At 42.6% G+C, this 22,082-nt stretch overlaps 1 protein-coding gene across 6 annotated transcripts in view; it reads left to right on the forward strand.

Moving 5' to 3' along the window:
- KCNG2 (potassium voltage-gated channel modifier subfamily G member 2) overlaps positions 1 to 19,554 on the forward strand; it is a 50,875-nt gene extending 31,321 nt beyond the window's left edge. For 4 of the 6 annotated variants that reach the window (XR_014513272.1, XR_014513273.1, XR_014513274.1 and 1 more), the window contains 3 exons: positions 4,447 to 5,279; positions 15,522 to 17,364; positions 18,158 to 19,554. Coding sequence is in view for 2 of the 6 variants with exons in the window: in XM_083449187.1 (XP_083305313.1) it covers positions 4,524 to 5,279; positions 15,522 to 16,346 (1,581 nt within the window). In the remaining 4 variants the exon portion in view is untranslated. Of the gene's footprint in view, positions 1 to 3,114; positions 3,136 to 4,446; positions 5,280 to 15,521; positions 17,365 to 18,157 lie in introns of those variants that run through there. The other 2 variants (XM_083449188.1, XM_083449187.1) reach the window with 2 other exon arrangements.
- Positions 19,555 to 22,082: the final 2,528 nt, after the last annotated feature.

A 22,082-nucleotide genomic window follows, 5' to 3' on the forward strand; every position in this document is an offset into this window, starting at 1 on the left:
CCCCATGGATAAGACGCCCCCTATTTTCCGGGACTCAATACTAAGAAAATGGGGGGAGATTGTCCAGAATGGGAGAAATGCCCCAAAAAAGCTCACCCAAATTCCAAACACTTGTGATCGAATGCAACACAGAAGCCTCCTATCATATTTCCAATCGACACCAGCAGCCGCCAATCACATGCCCAATTGCCGCAGCAGAGACCAATCACCAGCAGCCATTGTCACAGCAGCAACCAATTGCCAGTACACATTCTCGCAACAGCGCCCAATCACAAGCGGACATTTCTGCAGCAATAACACCAGTGACAATCTACTACTCAAGACAGAAATCATTTCCCTCTGCACTACCCATGTATAAGACTACCCCAATTTTTAAGTATTAAGGTAAAAAAACATCGTCTTATAGACGGAAAAGTACATTAGCTTCTGTGATGTTTCGCTACTGCTAGGGCATGAATCAATCAATGTTATGACAGTGTGATATAGAAATTGCTTATTGTGAGTAATGATGTTTCCTAGCTGATGCTGTTATATGACACTAATCACTGCAGGCTACCATATACTCTGAATGAACTCTCCTATTTCTCTGGAGAGAACTCCTCACATTCTGGTTTTTATGTATGTTTCATGTTTGTGGCTTTAAATCACAACAAAATAAACTGTGTTTTGAAATGCATTCTGTTCCATGGGACTCTAGCTCATAAGCTTGAACAGGTTTACTGTATATTGTATTCTGATGTTGGAGAAAGAATTGTATTTGTATGTTAACCTGCAATTTATGTATCTACTTTCAAGCTTGTTTTAGGTTAGTGTCATATTAAGAGTACAATGGCTCTTATTCACAGACATTTGCCTTGATCTACCAAAAGAGATTTGTATGTGGATGCAGGCTTCCATGTATGTGGCTGATAAATATAGCGCTGCATTAGTATTCATATTGCAAAGTTCCTCTGAGCCCAACTGAACTGTTTGGATGCTCCTTTTGATCTAGATTAAGGGGAAGTAACATGAAGTTAACTTCAAGGTACAATCAACATGTTAGGTAAAGGTACCGACTCTGGGGTTGCGGCGCTCATCTCGCTTTATTGGTCGAGGGAACCGGCGTACAACTTCCAGGTCATGTGGCCAGCATGACTAAGCCACTTCTGGCAAACTAGAGCAGCGCACAGAAACGCCATTTACCTTCCCGCCGGAGTGGTACCTATTTATCTACTTGTACTTTGATGAGCTTTTGAACTGCTAGGTTGGCAGGAGCAGGGACCAAGCAACGGGAGCTCACCCCGTCGTGGGGATTCGAACCGCCGACCTTCTGATCAGCAAGTCCTAAGCTCTGTGGTTTAACTGGTCAATTATCTGTTAGCAATGCAATGGATTATTATTATTTTTTTCAGATATAGGTACTCCAAGACTGAAACTTGTTGAAAAAGGGCCAGAGTTCCATGAGAGTCCCCATCTTCTCTGGCTATCCCTGGCTAAAGGCAAATAGCAGTTACTGTATTTTAGAACCAATGTGGTACCCTCCAGATGGATTTGAACTGCAACTTCCATCTTCCCTGACCACTGGCTACATTAGTCAGAGATTATGGGAGTTGTAAGCTAACATCTGGAGGACTCTACCTTGGCTACCCCTGCCTTGAGAATATAGGTTGGGGTCATAGGTCAGTGGATGTAATTTTGCTTCCCACCTTTATATTTTGAGTCCTATTTGGGAGCAGGAAACATTCCATTCATAACAGCAACACGTGCCTCAGCAACTTTTTAGCGTTTCCTCCATGCCTGTGTTTTTAAAATATTGGGAATTAAATTATCAAGTGCCTGAGGTTGTCGAGTGAAGATGTAAAACAGCTGTAGATCTAATGCATTTTTGTCATTAAGTTTAAATACACAAATGAAAGACTATAATCGTCACTGTTTGTGGAATGGAAGTAGCAAGCCAGACATACCTGTAAAGTAAAATATACACACATCAGCATTCATGCCAAAACAAGATTGTTTACCATATTCTTTTAGGTGTTTAGATACATGAACACTTGTTCTAAGTATGCTGAAATGGAAAAAAGAAATCATGTTCTGGTCTTCTCAACTCTTGAGATACAATGCGAGGAATACATTGGAAAGATGGCACCCACATATTTAGCTCTGAATATTTTATCTTAGACGAAGCATGCAATTGTGTTGACAGTGCCCTTTCCTAATGTAAGTTGTCTGGACTTGTTTGTTCTTCATGCACTTTGCAGTTATGACACTTGCTGTTTCCACTCCACTTGTGCTCTGCATTGTGTGGCTTAATTGGTCTAGGGCAGCTTTTTGTCTCTTCATTAATACATTTATGTTGTCACAGTGAGTAAACATTATTTCGTCTTGTGTAGTTTAAGCAAGTTTAGGTAAACATTATTGTTTAGATGGTTTGATTAAATTACTTTAAATGCTTAAAATATTTTTAGTACATGTACAAATAATATTTTTAAAGTAAAGAATACACAATACAGTGGTACCTCGGGTTAAGTACTTAATTCGTTCCGGAGGTCTGTTCTTAACCTGAAACTGTTCTTAACCTGAAGCACCACTTTAGCTAATGGGGCCTCCTGCTGCTGCTGCGCCGCTGCATGATTTCTGTTCTCATCCTGAAGCAAAGTTCTTAACCCGAGGTACTATTTCCGGGTTAGCGGAGTCTGTAACCTGAAGCGTATGTAACCCGAGGTACCACTATATAATAAATCGCATTCCACAAACTTACATCAGTATATCTCACTAGTTAATGGATGGTTAGAGTACCTTTTGTCATTGTAGATGAGCTTTAAGGACCACATACTGATGGTGAGTGGTGACTGCAACCCAGGATGATCGCAGCCCGAGCCAGGGACAAACTTTTGGTCCCACACGGCCTTGGGGGGGAGACAAGACTCCCTTCTCCTCTGGCCATGCGGGTTGCTGGGACATGTATTTAAATGGAGCTATCGTGGGCAAGTAAAGGGGCATGGCTTTCATTGTGGACCTGAGTGAAGACTTCAGCCCCTAGTGTTCACTTGGGTCTGCTCATGAGGCATATAAAGAAGCATCACCCAGACTCACCAGCTCAGTTGGACCTGGATTCCTTATCCTCCCATCCTATGTAGCATATGGTCCTGCCTGAAGGTGAGAGGGCCTTTCTATGGAAATAAGGTAAAGGTAAAGGTACCCCTGCCCATGCGGGCCAGTCTTGACAGACTCTAGGGTTGTGCGCCCATCTCACTCAAAGAGGCCAAGGGCCAGCGCTGTCCGAAGACACTTCCGGGTCACGTGGCCAGCGTGACATCGCTGCTCTGGCGAGCCAGAGCCGCACACGGAAATGCCGTTTACCTTCCCGCTAGTAAGCGGTCCCTATTTATCTACTTGCACCCAGGGGTGCTTTCGAACTGTTAGGTTGGCAGGCGCTGGGACCAAACAGCGGGAGCGCACCCCGCCGCGGGGATTCGAACCGCCGACCTTTCGATCGGCAAGCCCTAGGCACTGAGGCTTTAACCCACAGCGCCACCCGCGGCCCTATGGAAATAGTTGGTTGCATATTCAGAACCAGGGAGAAATTTGTCTGCAGACAAATTGGGCCTGTCAGGCAGTTTTGCCTACCTCATGGCGGGTATCCTTGGGCTGGAGCCTTAATCTAGGAGGGGGGCTGGGAGCCCACCTACTTCTGCTTTAGGTAGTTCGGGTTAACCCATTAAAGGGGTCCAGGTGCAGGTGCTCTCCAGATGTCCAAAGGAGGCCAATGGGCCATGGAAACACCCCCCCCAGCTGAATGACGGTGTTAGAGGGATCACCCGTATTTGATGTATGTCACATAGCGATTGTTAACCCAGGACAGACCCTGCAAAATATTAAACCAGCAGTCGGGCTGAATGATTCAGGATATAGTGGTACCTCTGGTTATGAACTTAACCTGAAACCATTCTTAACCTGAGGTACCATTTTATCTAATGGGGCCTCCCGCTGCCAGCGTGAGATTTCTGTTCTTATCCTGAGGTAAAGTTCTTAACCTGAGGTACTACTTCCGGGTTAGCGGAGTCTGTAACCCGAAGTGTTTGTAACCCGAGGTGTTTGTAACCTGAGGTACCACTGTACATACCCACTCCCTATGTCAAAACCTACTTACATTTGTAATCAATAAAGTTGTGGTCTATTTGAACCCAAGATGTTTGTCCAGTGTGTCTATTGTGTCATCCCATGCTTTGGACCTTGCTGGCTGCAGGTCTCCTGCACCTGATCCCGCAAGCGTCTCTTGCAAATGATGTATCATTGCTTATTTTATGTGCTACATTCAGATGTTCAAAAATCCTGTTTTCCTTTTCTCTAGGGGCAATAGGAAGTTAAAATGATCCCAGCAGAGTTGCTCAAAGTTTTAAGAAATGCAGATGAGATTTGTTTTGTCATATAAAAATGCTAACTCTGCCACTCTTGCTTTATTTTTAGACTGGCCTTTTGTGTCCCCACCAGTCAAGAAACTACCATTTCTTTGAATAGGCTAGGCACCCCCATGAACGTAACAAATGTATCAGGAAATGGCATTGCTCCCTGGGCCCACAGATCCCGAATTCACCTCATATTCTTACAACAACTTGGAGACACTTTGCGAAGTGCAGGCAAAGAAAGGATTCTTCTACAAAAAGGCCACACTTCTGCGTCCTGGGGAAGACTTGTGTTGCTTTGCCCACCGAGAGGACCGAACTGCGTATGTGATCATCAATGTAGGTGGCATCAAATACAGAATCCCATGGACCACATTAGAGAATTGCCCCTTGACCAGGCTTGGGAAGTTAAAATCGTGTAACAACTACGAAGAGATCATGGATATCTGTGATGACTATGATGTCAATTGCAACGAGTTTTTCTTTGACCGCAACCCGTGTGCCTTCAGGACCATCATGACTTTTGTGACGGCTGGGAAGCTCAGGCTCCTGAGAGAAATGTGTGCCCTCTCTTTCCAAGATGAGCTGGTTTACTGGGGGATAGAAGAGGAACACCTGGAGTGGTGCTGTAAAAAAAGGCTGCGACAAAAAGAGGAAGAGATGGCGGAGGCTGCCCTGTTTGAAGAGGAAATGCTAGCTAGTGAAGAGCCACAATGTGCCTTCGAGGACAGTAGCCGTTTGCAGTTCTGCATGAGAAAGCTCAGGGATATGGTGGAAAATCCTCACTCGGGGATCGCTGGAAAGATCTTTGCTTGCATATCCGTTTCCTTTGTTGCCATCACTGCAGTTAGTCTCTGTATTAGCACCATGCCAGATCTCAGAGAAGAAGAAGACCGGGTAAGTGAACAGAAATGCATTTTATAAAAAGTAATGATGCTGAAAATAACATAAAGTGCTGGTGAAGTTTCCACCTCATCCCCAGCATACATCCCGATAAGTCCAAGTTTGGTGCATCAGTTTCTGTTTTCTGTAGATGAAACCTAGTACATTATTATGGAGATACTAAATTTCAAAAATTAGTTTGAGCAGATGTCTCCCAAAGTTCTGTTGCCTAGCTGCTGCTGTTGTATTGCAACCTTTGGTTGGATCAAAAGGTTCTCTCCTAGTGACAGAAAGAGCTTTGAGAAATTGAAATGCCATCTATGTAAGCAGAGTTGACCGAGACTTGCTCCTTGATCCAACGTGTGTCTACTCAGGCTGCATACACACAACAGTTCATTCTAGAATCAGTGGAGACTGAGTACTTGCATGTGTACAAAATTCTGACAAGTTTTAAGTGAATTGTTTTTCAGAATTCTTACTTAAAACCTTACAAAATTTAATATGTTGTTAGACCTTTAAAATATCCCCTTCTAAATTGCTTACAAAGTTTGCCGCTTCCCTCAGCACAAAAAAGACCACACATTTGGTAAGTTTAAAACGGTTTACTTACAAACTCTTCAAAGTTCAGATTTCATAGGCTTTCCTATACAGCAGCAAGAAAAGACAGGCAGTATAACTTAGGTTCCAGAATGGTAGGAGTTTCTAAATTATTTGTATAGAAACACAAAGATGGTTTGCTCCAAGTGGTCTAAGCTTGGAGCATCCTGCTTAGACCTCCTTACTGGTAAGGTTCACAGGGCAGAAGGATGGTGGCAAGTGGGAGAACAAAGAGTTTGGTAGCCCTTCCTCTCAATGTGAGCGGATGTGACCTGGCTAAGCCTAGCAGGACAGCTTGCTCTATGGTGCTTAACCCCTTCATTCATTAATCAGCGTTAAGCATGTTGGTTATATGAGGCTGATTTATCCCACACATACAGCCTGAAGCACTCCAGAGGTGATTATGTCATCGGGCAGTGACTGCTGACAAAGTTTCAAAAAGTAATTTCAGGATAAGACAAATTGTCTATGATAATAAGCTGGTATAAAAATGTAATATCCTTGAAGCAGCATATTATTGTAACTGATGGTGACAAGCAACAAAGGGCAAATAGTTAATTAATTAGAGCAGTGATAAACTGCTTATTGATATGCCAGGGCAAAGCATAAAATGGAACATCGTTTTACCACATATATCAAAATCCTAACCTGTTGCTGCCATACTACAAAGGTTTGATTTTCAGGGGTCTGATTCTGCTGTAAAGGGGCAGCTGGTGGCAGAATCTCATGTAACTGCAGATCCAGCAGCAACCATTGGCTTGTTGTCCTGTGAAAGTGGGGGCAAGACTCCTTTGCTTTTTAGACCCCTGGCAGCCATCTAATACTTAAGGTGGTACTGGGAAACTAATAGAAGAGATAAGGTAAAGGTAAAGGTACCCCTGCCCATACGGGCCAGTCTTGACAGACTCTAGGGTTGTGCGCCCATCTCACTCAAAAGGCCAGGGGCCAGCGCTGTCCGGAGACACTTCCGGGTCACATGGCCAGCGTGACATCGCTGCTCTGGCAAGCCAGAGCCACACACGGAAACACCGTTTACCTTCCCGCTAGTAAGAGGTCCCTATTTATCTACTTGCACCCGGGAGTGCTTTCGAACTGCTAGGTTGGCAGGCAGTTAGGCACATCTTGATACTTTTAACCAACTAAGCAACCTCCTGCCTGCTTCACTTGATTAATAATAATGGCTTGCTTTTAACTGTCTTCTGACCACTGTTTTACACAGCTGACAAGCAATTAAATGTATTCATTTGTCTGCCTGGTGGTTGTTGTTTTTACTAGTCCAGTACATCTTTTCAATATGCAAGTTCTGATATATTTTTTTACCAAAATGATTTGGCTTTGATTACCCGTTGCTTTTCAAGAAATACCGACCTCTGCATATGGTTCTGGATAGCGGGGAGAAAGAAGAAATTTGGTTAACAAAAGAAACTTTGCATTTAATGTTCACCAATTCCTCCCCCAAACTAAGGCCAAAAAGGAAAGAAAGAAGAAGCTGCCTAGCTGGCCTATTACTTATGCAGAGAAAGGTACTGTGTGCCCATATCAACGTTTTTATAATGGGAACAATGCTGTTTAAGTAACATCTGTTCAAAGGAGCCTTGCTGCTAGATTCTTTTCTCAACTTACAAGTGAAAAACTGTTGCAATTAATGAAATTTTAATAGGAATATGTGGTTCAGTAGTCTTGAATTGGACACTGTGTTAGAGGAGGAAGATTTGTAGGTATTAACCATTATAACTCATACAGAGAACTTGATACTGTCGGATTTTTATTATTATTATTATTTGCATTATACTACACATACTTTATTACACTTCTTGTTTTCCTGTTTTGTGCAGCAGCCATGGTAGGAGATGCATGTGAAAACAAGTACTCTGTTTTAAGAATTGGGAACTAGAAACTTTGCTTCATAAAACAAGCACAGACCTTGTTTCACATCCAACTGGCAATTTTACTAAAATGGTTTCTGTTGTTTATATATCATTTTGATATATAATCTACTGTAACTAAGTGAATCAGTTTAGGCTATAATTTGAGGATCCAAGAAGTCAGAAATCTGTGCCCTGGTAAGTCATAAAAATATGTGGAACTGCCTTTTAACTAAGTAAACCTGGACTCAGCTCTCTAATGCAGTTCTCTAGCCACGCAGTGTATACAGAACTGCATATACTGGGGTGAAGTGTCCATAAGAATGTGTATATTAGTGAAAATAACATGCAAAAAGGCATTATTTTAGGGGAAATTGCATACAAAAGTGTATGTTGGGATAAATTCTCATGCAAATGCTGGTTAATTTTCATGAGGACTTTAAAAAAATCTCAGACTGATGTGGAAATGTGGAGAATTGAACCTAGGGTTCAAAAAATGAGAAACTGAAGTTGGCATATTGGTGCATCCCTACCGTCTTCATCTGTTTTGGTAGCCTACAAAAATAATAGGAAGTGCTAAAGTACCCTTTACCAGTACAATATACGGACAAATCTGCACTCCATAGAAAAAAAAGTATCTGTTTTCTGACATGAATTAGGATCACATAACCAGAGTCAAAACGTGGAGGAAAAAATCGGATATGGAATTATGAAAAACATTGATGATGATGAGAGGCAGGACTATGATGTTGAAAGCACTTCAGAATTCAGACCGTCGGAAGCCAAAAACAAAAATTATTACAATTTGGAAGACAATTGGATTTTTTTTTTAGTTTTTTATTTTCATTGGATTTGATTTGATATGTTAATTAGATGTTCTAATTGGAAAATTAATAAACGCTTTAAAAATTTTTTTAAAAACACCCTTTACCACAACTAAGAGCTGGGACATAGTGCTATAAGGACTTGTGAGAATACTGCACCCAGGCTAATATGGATTTAGGAGTTGCCACAGTGTGGAAGCAGCTCTGTCAAACCAACCTTGCAAAGAAAACGACAGCCTAACATTTTAGGCAAGTGGTTGCTTTATAACCTTTGTTGAGAAAGCTCCTGTCAATTTGTGTCTTTTCAATGGTAGTGCTGGGACTAACAGAAGAGGGAATGCCTTTGCCAGTATTGGCACAGAAGAGCGAGCCAAAGCCAAAGCTCGCTCCAGTTGTATGTTTTCAGTCAAAATGATTGGTTGCTGCTTAGTTTCATGCAGTAGGTCACTCATGAGCCAGATGACTCACTTGAAACAGACTGTATCTAAGAGGAAGTGTTAGGCTTCTAGTTCATTGGCAGGAAGCATGGCTTAGAGCCTCATCCTTCTGGCTTCAGCAAACATTCCTGGATACAAATTAAACTACAGAGGGTACCACAAATATCCAGGACACTTTGCCATCTTGAAATTGGAAACTTGATTTTAACAGGAGAGATATTGCAGGAGTGTGGTTTTACTGATTAATACCGCTTCCCCACATCTCAGCCCCACAGAGCATTTGTGCGATGATCTTTGACACGTAGATCTTGATGGCTGGATTGATTAAATTCTCCACCCTCAAGTGGAAGAACCTGTATAGCTGTCCAGTAGAGGGGACAGATACAGTGGTACCTTGGGTTACATACGCTTCAGGTTACAGACTCCGCTAACCCAGAAATAGTACCTCGGGTTAAGAACTTTGCTTCAGGATGAGAACAGAAATCGCGTGGCGGCAGCAGGAGGCCCCATTAGCTAAAGTGGTGCTTCAGGTTAAGAACAGTTTCAGGTTAAGAACGGGCCTCTGGAACGAATTAAGTACGTAACCAGAGGTACCACTGTAATAGCTTAATTGCATCCACATGGGGTTTCCTTGAAATCTTTTCATCAATAAGTAATCCTAGGTATTTAAATCTATGTACTTGCTCGAGTGTATGACCATCTTGGACTTGGTAACCCTCTTACTGAATAGGGGAACCTTAGTTTTGGCATATTTAACTTTTAGGTGTTCTTTTTTACAGTTGGCCAAATTTGACCAGCATCCTTCTGAGTCCAGTTTTGTTGAAAGAGAGCAGGACTAGGTAATCAGCATAAAGCAAAATGGACACTTCACTGGTTTTACTGTACAGAACTAAAGTCAATGAGAGAAAATGTTTTTCTGATATGCTCACAGTAGTTTTATCTTGCATTCACTTCAATTTTCTAATTCTCCTTCTCAGTCCAAGCCTTTAAATATGAACATAATTATGTGCCCACATCAACACTTGTCACAGTTTCACAGGGCCAGATATAATCTTTGAGCAGGATTCAACTAATGAGTCCTGTCGGGCAGAACCCACGCCCAAGGACTCCTGCTTGCTCAACAGGGCTTTCCCCGCCTCTCCTCCCCCATGTGCTTCCCAAAATCAACTCTAGGAGTGTTGGGAGAACCGCCAGAACGACACACACGGAGAGGGGGTGGGAGATTGTTCTGACAGGCAAGCCGAAACATTTGCCCTGACAGAAGGGTCACCTTAGTGTGGCAGTGGGTTTCTCCTTTTGCATGCTTCTCATCATACATACAAAATGGCACAGTATAATTTTTAAACATGAATTGTGAAAATGATGTATATACCTATACATCTTTCTTTGACTGGGGAAAAAATGGAGTTGGAGACGGGTCATTATGGCTTGAGAAGAGACGGAAAGATTTCGGGATCGTGGGGCTGCCATGTTCTGAACTTAGCAGACAAATATTGTAGTTGCCTAGAATTCCTGTGCAGTTGTACAAGCCTGCCAATTAAAAAAACAAAACCATATAATGAAGAAGGGACAGTGGAAGGGACAATGGTTACAAAAAGAGCAACTGTGTAGGAGGAGCAGGGTCATGTGGGCTGGTCCTTTTCTCAATTCCCCATGCGTGTGTGCTGGAGCGGGTGCTGCTGCCATGTGTGGGGATGTTGGGGATGGGGTGGCCCATGCGCCCTTGCGCTCCTTACCAACAGGAATGCCTGCATATTGCTATTGAGTGACCTGAGTCTCACAAAACGCTAGTACTTCTTGGTAAGGTGCATGGTTTTGTACAAAAAAAAGTGGAGCACAAATAGTGGCAAATCACAGGGTGCTGTAGTGATTCTGTCCCTCTTTGTGTCTGTTATCAGGAGCAGATTTTCATCTTCTGATGCAGAGACCTATGCAGGCTGACCACAGAATCATAGAATTGCTGCAGTTAGTTGGAGGGAGAAAGAGGAGTGGTGACAAGACTCCACAGCAGAATTTTCTTTGTTCCTATATCAGCTGCAGTTCTACCTACTGTGAAAGAAATCAGAAAACTTCGTATTTTGGGATTTAACTGGTGACTTTTAGTATGTATATGAGCTCTGTTCAGCTCTCAGTATCACCTTTATTGAGGACCAGGCATTTTACTCTGAATGGATTAAGGGGATTTATTTTTTTTACTGCTGTTATCCAGTCATTATATTATTGGCTCTTGTGTTGCTGTTTAAATGGAAAAAATATCAAGTGGCTTAAAACATTCTGAGTAGGATTAAACATAGTTGTTGGGAGAAAGCAAAGGCAAAAAAAAATGTGGAGGTGTTCTCTGACAAATGCTTTAGTTATGTAAGAACACCTATATACAGTAGAGCTCTGGCATATTTTTCAGATGTTATGACTATGCACACACAAGTGTTGACCTGTGAAATCTGAATATATTTCCCCTGCTCACTATATTTTGCCCATTTTCATGCGCATGCGCCCATTCACTTCTATCGTATTTGTACACATATCTTGCAGTTACGGAGAAAGTGCTATGCTTGCCACAGATCTTCCCATAAGGAAGAATGATAAAAAAAATAAATCACCAGGCACCTCCATTCATGCGTTCTTCAGAACATATACAGGTTAAGGGATCTCCTCACAACCCTCCCAGGTGCATTCATTGTCCATGAGTTTGACATCTCAAAAGTACTAGAGCTGTACTATATTGAGGCAGTGAGGAGCTGGAACTGAGCTTGGAGCTACCTATTTATTATATTTTGTAAGGGCTCCCTTGGGTAATTAGCCCTTCATCCCTCTCCTGTTATATATTTTGTTGGCCTCCGGGGACGTCTGAATATCACTAACCTTTGCAGAACCCTCCGCAGCAGAGTCTAGCTTAGGATTCTCCAATTTAAAGCACATATTTGTTATATCAGATAACAAATATTGTGTATTAACACAAACTCCAGCATCCTGTAAAATGTTCAGAGTAAGCACCTGGAAATTTCTGGCTTTAGAATAGATTCAGGCCAACCAAGTCAGGCGGTCACAATTCTTTTGTATAAAATGTACTATGAATGTAAGACAAGTGGATATAAACCCAAATCCAAGCTCCACAAAATATACAGTGGAACCTCATGTTACGTACTGTCCTCCTTGCAAACGCTTTGGGTTACGAGCTCCGCTAACTCAGAAGTAGATGCTCCCGGTTGCGAACTTTTTCCCGGCATGCGAGTGGAAGCCACGCAACGGCAGCAGTGAGAGGCACCATTAGTGAAAGCGCGCCTCATGTTATGAGCGGTTTCAGCTTAAGAACCGACATCTGGAGCGAATTAATTTCATAACCGGAGGTACCACTGTACTTTAATTCAGCAGGGGAGAATTCCACCCTTCTCTGAAATATTCTTTATTATATGTCCTCAACTGACCAGACCTGAAATGAAACTGAAATTAGGATATGATAAAGGTGGTTGCGGGTTTGTATACTTTTCAGTAGTTGAACAAATTCTTTCCTCTTCTCTGTAAGTGTTGGGAGAAATGGATGGTAATAGAGAACTTTCAGCTCTTATACTGATAGGAATAAACTTTGGTTATTCAAACACCTTTTCTATAAGTAAAATCTAATACTTTATTTGGAGCTTGATATTTGGCACATAACCATGATGCAGGCACAGCTGCATGTTATAAACCTTTCTGCTGACATATTTGTGACATAGCTATGTGCAATATGTGTCACGTTTGTTCTTCTGTGCTCCCAAAACTGGCATAATAACATTGCTGGCAACTACTAAGCACATCAAGTTAATTCAGATATACCTGGCTGTGTGGTAATTGAAATGGCTTTAGTATCCTTTTAAACAAAACAAACACTGGTTACTATTTCCTTTGGTATCAGGTCTCCCATGGTGTGGGCACCTTAGTATTATTATTTGTATACAGTATTATCTGTACATTCATATGTGGTGCCAGTGCCCCACGTGGTGAGTTTTTGGGACAAAGACTTCAACCACCTGACCCTAATTACTGTCTTCTGGAACCATCCTTGGAAATAAATCCAGAACCACTGGAGGAACATGACCCATCTCCCACATGAGGACACTATGGTCAATGATATCAACAGCTGATGAGAGAACTAAGAGCAACAGAGTTGTACTCCTCCTGGGCCTCTCCTGATAAAGGCCGGTTATCAGGGCAATCAAGACCAATTCAGTCCCAAACCTATGTCTGAACCCAGATTGGGATGGGTCTAGATCAGGGTGGCCCAACCTCTAAGTGGGCCGCAATAATACTTCGCCACGGGAACTCATGGGCTGCACACTGCTTTGTTGTGCAGTAAGAGGGAGGCAAAAATTTGACACCTTCCTCAGCCCTCATGCTTACAAAGCTGGTTAGTGAGGTGCTGGGCTTTGGGAAGTAGGTGCAATGCTCTGGCAGGGTACTAGAGTGATCCTGTGTCCTTCCCAAAACTGGGAATGTGCTAAATAGGCTTTGGGAAAGGACTATAGGACCCTGTCAGAGCCCTCATGCCTCCTTCCCAAAGCCCAGGAGCTCGCTTACCTCTGCTTTGCAAAGGCAGCATGAGGGCTGAGGGGGCATCAGATGTTGCCTCAAAAAAGGCCTCAAAAGCCACACTCATTGGACCATCTTGGAGACAAATCGGTTTCCTCCAGGAATGCCTGCCGCTGTGGCTCCATGACCCTCCCAACTACCTTGTCCTTGTTTGTGACCTGGCGGTAGTTGTTAAATACCTATCAAGTTCAGAGCATTTTTTTCAGGAGTGGTCACACCACAACTTCATACAAAGACACCATACCCTGGGCACACCCAGTAATGCCCTCCCCCAGCCTCTTAGCTCACCCACAGGGTAGAGAGCTTTATTGTAGGGAAACAATAAAGTATTAACTCTGCAGTTCAGTCTGATATCCCTGTTTGTGGAGGATAAGACTATTAGTGGCTTCAACTCATGATGGTTGTACAACCTCCAGCATCCAAGGTAGTATGCCTCTGAACACCAATTGCTGGGTACCATGAGTTGAGACTGCTATTGGCCTTATGCCCTGCTGATGTGCTTCCCATGGTCAACTGCAGTGAAAGTAGGGTGAAAGTAGGTATTTCATCCAATCCAGCAGGGCTCATTTTATATTCTTAAAATACATGCATCTCTCTTCACCTGAGGCAGAATAACAATATATTATGTGAAATTTGTAAGTGAAAACAACTCATGCTTATCATCCTAATAAACTGTATCTGTCATACAATCTATTTACTTTCTGGAGGTGATTAACACTCCTAGGGAAGTTAATAGCAAAAAAGCTAACAGTGAATTGCAGCTATATTTGGAAGTGGAAGAGCAATCACAGAAAAAAATCATCGTTATTATTCTTCATTGGTGCTTAAGTGCTGTGAAGGTGAGTTTGTTTGTTGCGTTTCGAACGAGGGCATTGTTCGTCTTCTAGTAAGGAACTGATAATCACTCATTCAAGCAAGGTTTTGCCCCAGAGATAAAATAAAATAGCAGTGATTAGTTTTAATTTATATATTGGAGGGGAAATTGTTCTGTAAAACAGAACTAATAGAGTTCTGTTCTCATAGAGAAGCACTCTTTAGTACAGCAGCACTTTTTAGTACAGGATAGTTGTTCTCAGCTTTTTTGCAGAGGGTCAGGACTCATCCGTGAACTGCGCTCAGTCTCTTGCCTGAACATGAAACACACTATTTCTGTGTGCTACTTTGACAGTGCTTTAACACTCATCTGTGGGATTTTGACTTGGGGAAATAGCTGCTATAAAGATATGTAAGGATTCAGCAGGGGGTCTTATCAACACTAAGGGTTAGAACGCCACCTGCTTCTTTCCCCCCCAATGGGGGCAGGTAGAACTTTTCTAAAAATAAAGCATTGCCACCAAGACTAAATCCTGAAAATGTAGGGCTTGCAGTAAAGAAGGCGGAGCATCTCTTTAGGGACGAGGTCATTGCATATTCAAGATAATTACAGTTTTAATTCTACAGGAAATTACTTGTGTATGACATTCGAAAAACATGCATATGCACTGGCATAGCATGGGCTTCTCTGTGAATGTAGCAACCGACAACAAATAATGTTGCTAGCTAGGATTCTATATGCGCAGAAGTGGAAGGAAGAAGTGGTTCCAATCAAAGAAGAATGGATAAATAATGGACTATGCAGAACTGGCAAAATTAACAAACTCTAATGATGAGTGTTTTATGGAAGAATGGATGCCTTTATTGGACTGTTTAAAGAAATACTATAGTATGATGTACTTGTGAGCAGGATTTGAGCTATGAGTAACAGAAGTCATTTGATTATATTATTGTGGTTATGATTTGATAGATAGAAGATAGGCTGCAACAGAAGGGAAAAACAATAACTCCATGGGAAATGGGGGTGGGATGTCGACAAAAATGACGAAATCATGTTTTGACTGTATATGTTAAAAACGTTGAAACTTAATAAAATAGAATTGGAAATGTTGCTGCTGTGCTACATGACTCTTTCATTTTCTGTCTTCTCCACAGGGTGAATGTTCCCAGAAGTGCCATGACATCTTTGTTCTGGAGACGGTCTGCGTGGCTTGGTTTTCCTTTGAGTTTGTCTTGCGCTCCATCCAGGCAGAGAGCAAATGCGCCTTCTTGAAGACTCCGCTCAACATTATAGACATCTTGGCCATCTTGCCTTTCTACATCTCTTTGATTATAGATACAGCCTCTACCAAAAACACTGACAAACCTGGGGGTAGTGGCGGTGGCAGCAGTGGTGGAAACAAGTACTTGGAGAGAGTGGGCCTTGTCCTCCGCACCTTGCGAGCCCTCCGTATCCTGTACGTCATGCGCTTGGCCAGGCATTCACTGGGGCTGCAGACCCTGGGGCTTACTGTACGCCGTTGCACGCGGGAATTTGGGCTCCTGGTCCTCTTCCTTTGTGTCGCTATGGCACTCTTCTCCCCACTGGTTTACCTGGCGGAGAGTGAAATGGGAGCCAAGCATGAATTCACCAGTGTCCCCAGCAGTTACTGGTGGGCTGTCATATCCATGACAACTGTTGGCTATGGCGACATGGTACCTCGTAGCATTCCCGGCCAGGTGGTCGCCCTGAGCAGCATCTTGAGTGGCATTTTGCTAATGGCTTTCCCTGTCACGTCCATATTCCACACTTTTTCCCGCTCGTACATCGAGCTTAAAGAGCAACAGCAGAGAGCTGCTAGCAGACAGTACCATCATGTGGAAGAAAGCACCAGAACTCTGAATGAGGACAGTTCCCATGAAGAAGATGCCACATGTTCACAAGAGGTTGATGCAGAGGTGGCTCACGCAGAGACTGAACAGGGAAAAAAGAGTTGCTGACTCTAGTGAAACTGAAGTATTGTAGGAACTCCATGGGAACGAGGGCGAGTAGATATTTGTCGTATCTGAAACAGCCCCTGAACTGCCCATATCAGGGTACTCAGCCAAACACAGTGTTGGAGAAAGACTGCCCTTTTAAGCATTGGCTTAAGTGACCAATTCTGTTTCTTAAAATAATACTGAAGACAATTCATCTGCAACATCCTTAGAACACAAGATACTTTTCAGCACTCGAGTGATCTTGAAGGAACAGCAGTTTAAAAGACAGGTTTCCACTGTGCACATAGGGGGGAATAACACTGCAAAAACAGTAGTGTGTATGTTTTTAAATAAGTGCCCCAAATTCAGGGTAAAGTATATGTGCCATAGGATTGGGAGCAAGAGATAGATTGCACAATAACATTTTTTCCCTAAAGCCTGTACCACAGGTGGTTTCATGGTTTTGTAAAAAGTCATGGAGTATTGCACAGAAAGGCTTAAAGGTAAATTTGAAAGTATGGGGACAAAGGGCCATTTCTGACAAAAGCTACCCCTAGTTTACCTCTCTGTTTAATTTTTTCTTCAATAGAACGAAAATCAATAACCACAATTCTGGCTGCCTGCTGACAGGTCTGACGTGTGCTTTAGCTCTTTATGCATTATTTAATAAAACATGCAGATTTACCACAGTAAGCTTTTGCATCCTAGCTTGGATGGCAGACGTATACAATATGTTCCATTTTGCTCAGATTTGAATGTATATTGTTTTAAAATGATGCTTTTTACTTCCAATGTTTGGTATCTTATTGCACTTCTCAGGAGGTGGCGCCCATTGGTGCCAAGATTTTCAAAACTGAAGAAAACATATCTAAGAAAGGTCAGTGTCTGGTTGGAGGACATTTAGTTCCCTCCCATCATCCACGAATAACTAAAAGGCAGGGTGCCCCCCCCCCCAGTACATAGAGTTTGTGAACATAGGAGAGGAGGTAGGAAAAAGAACAGGGAGATGATACTACATACTATATAGCCAGGGCGGTTTGTAATAATAATAATAATAACAATAAATTTTATTTATACCCCGCCCTCCCCAGCCAAAGCTGGGCTCAGGGCGGCTAACAACAATCAAAATAATCCAACATTCTAAAAACCTTTCATTATAAAAATTAATTAAAATCAAATTGATGGCAACCATTAAGCAAGATTCTGTGCAGATTGCCAGAGGAGGGGGTCAGGCTGCGCCCTGATCAAAGGCCTGGTGGAACAGCTCTGTCTTACAGGCCCTGCGGGAAGATGTCAGGTCCCGCAGGGCCCTAGTCTCTTGTGACAGAGCGTTCCACCAGGTTGGAGCTGCAGCCGAGAAGGCCCTGGCTCTAGTTGAGGCCAGCCTAACCTCTCTGTGGCCTGGGATCTTCAGGATATTTTTATTTGCAGACCGTAGGTTCTTCTGTGGGACACACCAGGAGAGGCGGTCCCGTAGGTACGAGGGTCCTAGGCCGTATAGGGCTTTAAAGGTTAAAACCAGCACCTTAAACCTGATCCTGTACTCCACCGGGAGCCAGTGCAGCTGGTATAGTACCGGATGAATGTGATCTCGCAGCGACGACCCCATAAGGAGTCTCGCGGCATTCTGCACCCGCTGGAGTTTCTGGGTCAGTCTCAAGGGCAGCCCCACGTAGAGCGAGTTACAATAATCCAGTCTGGAGGTGACCGTCGCGTGGATCACAGTGGCTAGGTCAGGGCGAGAGAGGTAAGGAGCCAACTGCTTAGCTTGGCGGAGATGGAAAAATGCCGCCTTTGTTATAGCTGCAATCTGCGCCTCCATAGAGAGGGAGGTATCGAAGATTACACCCCTCCCGCCAAGGGTAAGTGGGCATGCCAAAAACTCCCATTTGTGTGTATGAGAGCTGTTTTTCCAATGCCTAATTGCCCCACCAGGATGGGAAACACCTGGTGGGAGAATGCGAGAAGGGTGAGGCAGGAGGGAAGAGATTAGGTATGTGGATGTGAATAGAGGGATAGGGCAAGGGATGCAAGAGGGAAAGCCAAGCCCTCCTGTTGCCTGCTCAGCCCTTGGGGAAATAAAGGTCCCCCATCCCCGATGTAATAGGAACAGTAAAGACAAGTGATGCAGTATTATTATTATTATTATTTACTAAATTTATTAGTAGCTTTCTTGCCATGGCAACTCAAAGCAACAATTTTAAGCAAAAAATGAACACATGCCTACATTAAAATAATAAAAGAAATCTAAAAAACCTTTCTGATTGATTTTTTTAAAAAAGTAGATAAAAGCTGTAGGTAATTAAAAGCCAAAGGCGTAATGAAAAAGGATTGTTTTTGCCTGGTGCCTAAAGACATGTAATGATGGTCCCAGCTGAGCCTTCCTGGGGAGAGCATTCCACAAGCGAGGAGCCACTACTGAAAAGGGCACACAGTTCTCATGGTGTAGAGGACAGCATATGAAAAAGCTGAACTTTCAATGTTGTGAAGATGCACAGAGAAGCACAAGGCTTTTTGCTTCCTGTATCAGTGATATGCAACAGCTGCTGTTATGATGTAGAACAAAGACTGAAAGAAGTTATGCTCCAGTAGGATTGAGAAATCTCTCTCTCTCTCTCTCTCTCTCCCTCTCTCTCTCTCTCTCTCTCTCACACACACACACACCCCAACCACAAAAACAACAGAATACTCCTTTCTCACCACAGACTTGGTTACATGTGGAGCATGCAAACAATTTCTTCATGGCTGTCCTACACAGAGTGACGAGTAGCGACAGGAGTCGGCACTCTGCTATTTTCCTACTACAGTCAAGCAGCAGTTTGGCACACATCTTAGTTGCCATGAGCCTCACCCCATCACCCTACAAAAGCAAGTGCTTCAGATCTGAGCAAAAAAATAAGAGCATCATCAGCCTTGGGGTTGTTTTTTTTAAGTTTCTAGTGGAGGAAAGTAGTAACTAGTAAGGCAGATGTTCAGCTTCTCTTCAGATGAGTTAATTTGTGGTCAGCAAGGTTGTGAGAAAAATGACATTCCAGATCATATTCAGGACCATGGAAGTCTATTGATTTCAGGGTTTTTTTTACTAACGAAATAGCTACTGTTTTTCAAAATGCTTCTGTCCTTAGTAAATAATAATCATTTTAAACATAGCTTTGAATTAATATTTCCTGTTTCTCATTACCACTTGTTCCAAGATATTTGAAAATAAAATTCTCTTGAAGCACCCCCATCTAATTGTGCTTTCTTCTTTTACTTACGAAAGCCAATCTATATCGTGCATAAACCAAACTCCCAGTTTCTTGTCCTGAACCATAGATGCTTTTATTTAATGTGTAAGACAGTTCTGCATATCCTAAGTACTGTGTGAAAGCCAATCTTTAATGTAGGGAATTCTCTTTGGTGTATGGTTTTATAAACAATATGGTGCTTCTTTTGCCGTTTTGAGATTAGCACAATTTTGGGTCTGTGTTGTTGTTTTTTAACTCCCACTAAACCATGCTAACATAGGCAAAGAGACAAGGCGAGCAGCTCATCCCATGTGGCTGCTGTATTTACACACATCCTGTAGTTGTGAGAAACAGCATCCATAAGGTTGCAACTGTCTGTGAAGGAGGCAAACAGTTAACTGGCCAGTTTAGTCCTTGGTACAACCCTTGTCCTGTATATTTTCTTTAAGGGCCACTTCACAATGTTCAAATCTATATGTTAATTCTAAACAAACCAAAGACGTTTAAGCTGGGTTGGGAGGGAATCAGCCAAAAGCCTGCACAAAACATGGAGGGTGTAGGAGGGACAAGAATCAGTGCTGGAGCTGGAACCAGGTATATGTAGCAGAAAGGCAAACACTAGAGGTGCAGACTTCACCCTGTAATAGAAAATCCCACATCTTGTGAAATGCACCTATATGCAGCCTAAGTTGTTCCATGCAATCGGGCTCTACTAAATACCATGGTGTCTATAATAATAAAAGATGAGAGTCTTGCTCCAGCTGGTCTCATCTCCTCGTTCAACGGTAAGGATACCTCCAGACATGATGTTTTCTGTGGGTCTGAATCAGAGTACTAAGTGATCAGCAGCCTACACAGAGTCTGGCAGTATAGGCAAAAGGGAACAGTGTCACTGCACTTGGTGTTAAACTCAATGCTAATACTAAGTCCCAGCCCCACCCTCCATCTTGGGCACTCTGGTGGCTCATCTAGTCACTGAGGAAGGCCTGTTTGAAGGGTGCCAAAGAAGATGATTGAAGTTTCTATTAGCGCCCCTCAGCCTCTCCTATACAGAGCAAATAGACACCAATGGGAGCCTTCTCTCAACCCTATTTGATTGCTACGCTGAACAATTTTTTGTGGGAGGGAGAAAGAAGGTGGAAACGGCAATTCCAGCCCCCTTTACCTCTGGCACATGACATCCATGAGATTACCACTAAGAATTCAGCCTCCAACCTTAACATCTTTCCCCATTCCAGTCCTAACTGTTCCTTGTCGCTTTTCTTAATTTGCAAACATGAAACCCCTTCTTGAAATTCAGTTAGGCTACAATTAATGGCTCAGATCATTATGTTTTCCTTGCTTTTAGACATTGAGGGAGTAACTTCCCACTTTCCTTTGTTCTGGTAATGTTGGGCATCGTGCTTTCCTGCTTCCACAAGGCTCTCACTGTTGCAGGAATTTAATAAAATACTTATTTTTTGCTGCATAATAGCAGCAGCTGCCGCTTTAATCCACACAGTACTATGCCAAAGGAAGCCTTTGATAATAGCAAGTGGCACAAAACAGCACTGTCTCCATTCCATTCAGTGCTCTTGATAAAAGAAATGTCATTTCCCTGTTTTATATCCAAAAAAATGTTGGCCGAATTAAAAGCTACACACTTGTTTGTTGAATGTAGAGGGAAAATAAACAGCAGGCCCCGTCGCTTTTCAAGATGTTGTGCTGAGCCACTTGGCTTCTCAGACTGCAAACTTTTTTGGAGAGCATACCATAGGATGCAGGTTTGGCCTGTACTTCAGACCCTAGGATCAAGTGAATATGCCAGGGGCTATAAAGGGATTCTAGTGTTCTGGGCTGCAAAGAAAGATTAAACAGATTAAACCAGGCTTAGAACTACTGGAGATATGCCCCATGCAGTGTCGCAGAAGCTGTTTGCCTTGTTTTTATTGAGCTGTATTTTCACACATTTGTTCTGAGAAGCTGGTGGAGATTTTGTAAGAAATAAAATTAAAACATTTTCTGTCTTTCCCAGCAGAACTGACTGGTGGAAATAATTTGACAACTATTTCTTTTCTATGTGCCCCAGTCTCAAGAAAGTTACTCATACCTAATACTCACTGATTACATCTGGCCCCATTACTTTTTCTGAATCAAAATGGTTATGTACTATTGAACACAGTTATAAAGTATGGGCTGTATCCAACTAACTTCTATACAGAGTAGAGCCACTGGCATTAATTGACCCAAGTTAGCAATGATCATTGATTTCAATGGTACTACTATTAGCAGAAGTTGAATACAACCCTATATTTAATTGCACAAATGTGTAACCCTGTTTACTCCATAAACTTAATTGCAAAATAATTTGCTGCAGCTGATATGCGAGAACTTAAGGAATAAACATAAGACCTGGTAAACCATATCCATCTAATACACTCGCCAAGAGAGTGGATCAGTGTCTAGTATGAGCCTGTGTGTGAATAATGTATTGGATTTTCAATCTTGGGGGAAAGCTTTGCTCAGCTACGTTCTACTAGATAGCTGAAGC

Source organism: Podarcis tiliguerta (assembly GCF_965153285.1).
Source record: "Podarcis tiliguerta genome assembly, chromosome: 7".
In the NCBI taxonomy this organism is placed as follows: Eukaryota; Metazoa; Chordata; class Lepidosauria; order Squamata; family Lacertidae; genus Podarcis; species Podarcis tiliguerta.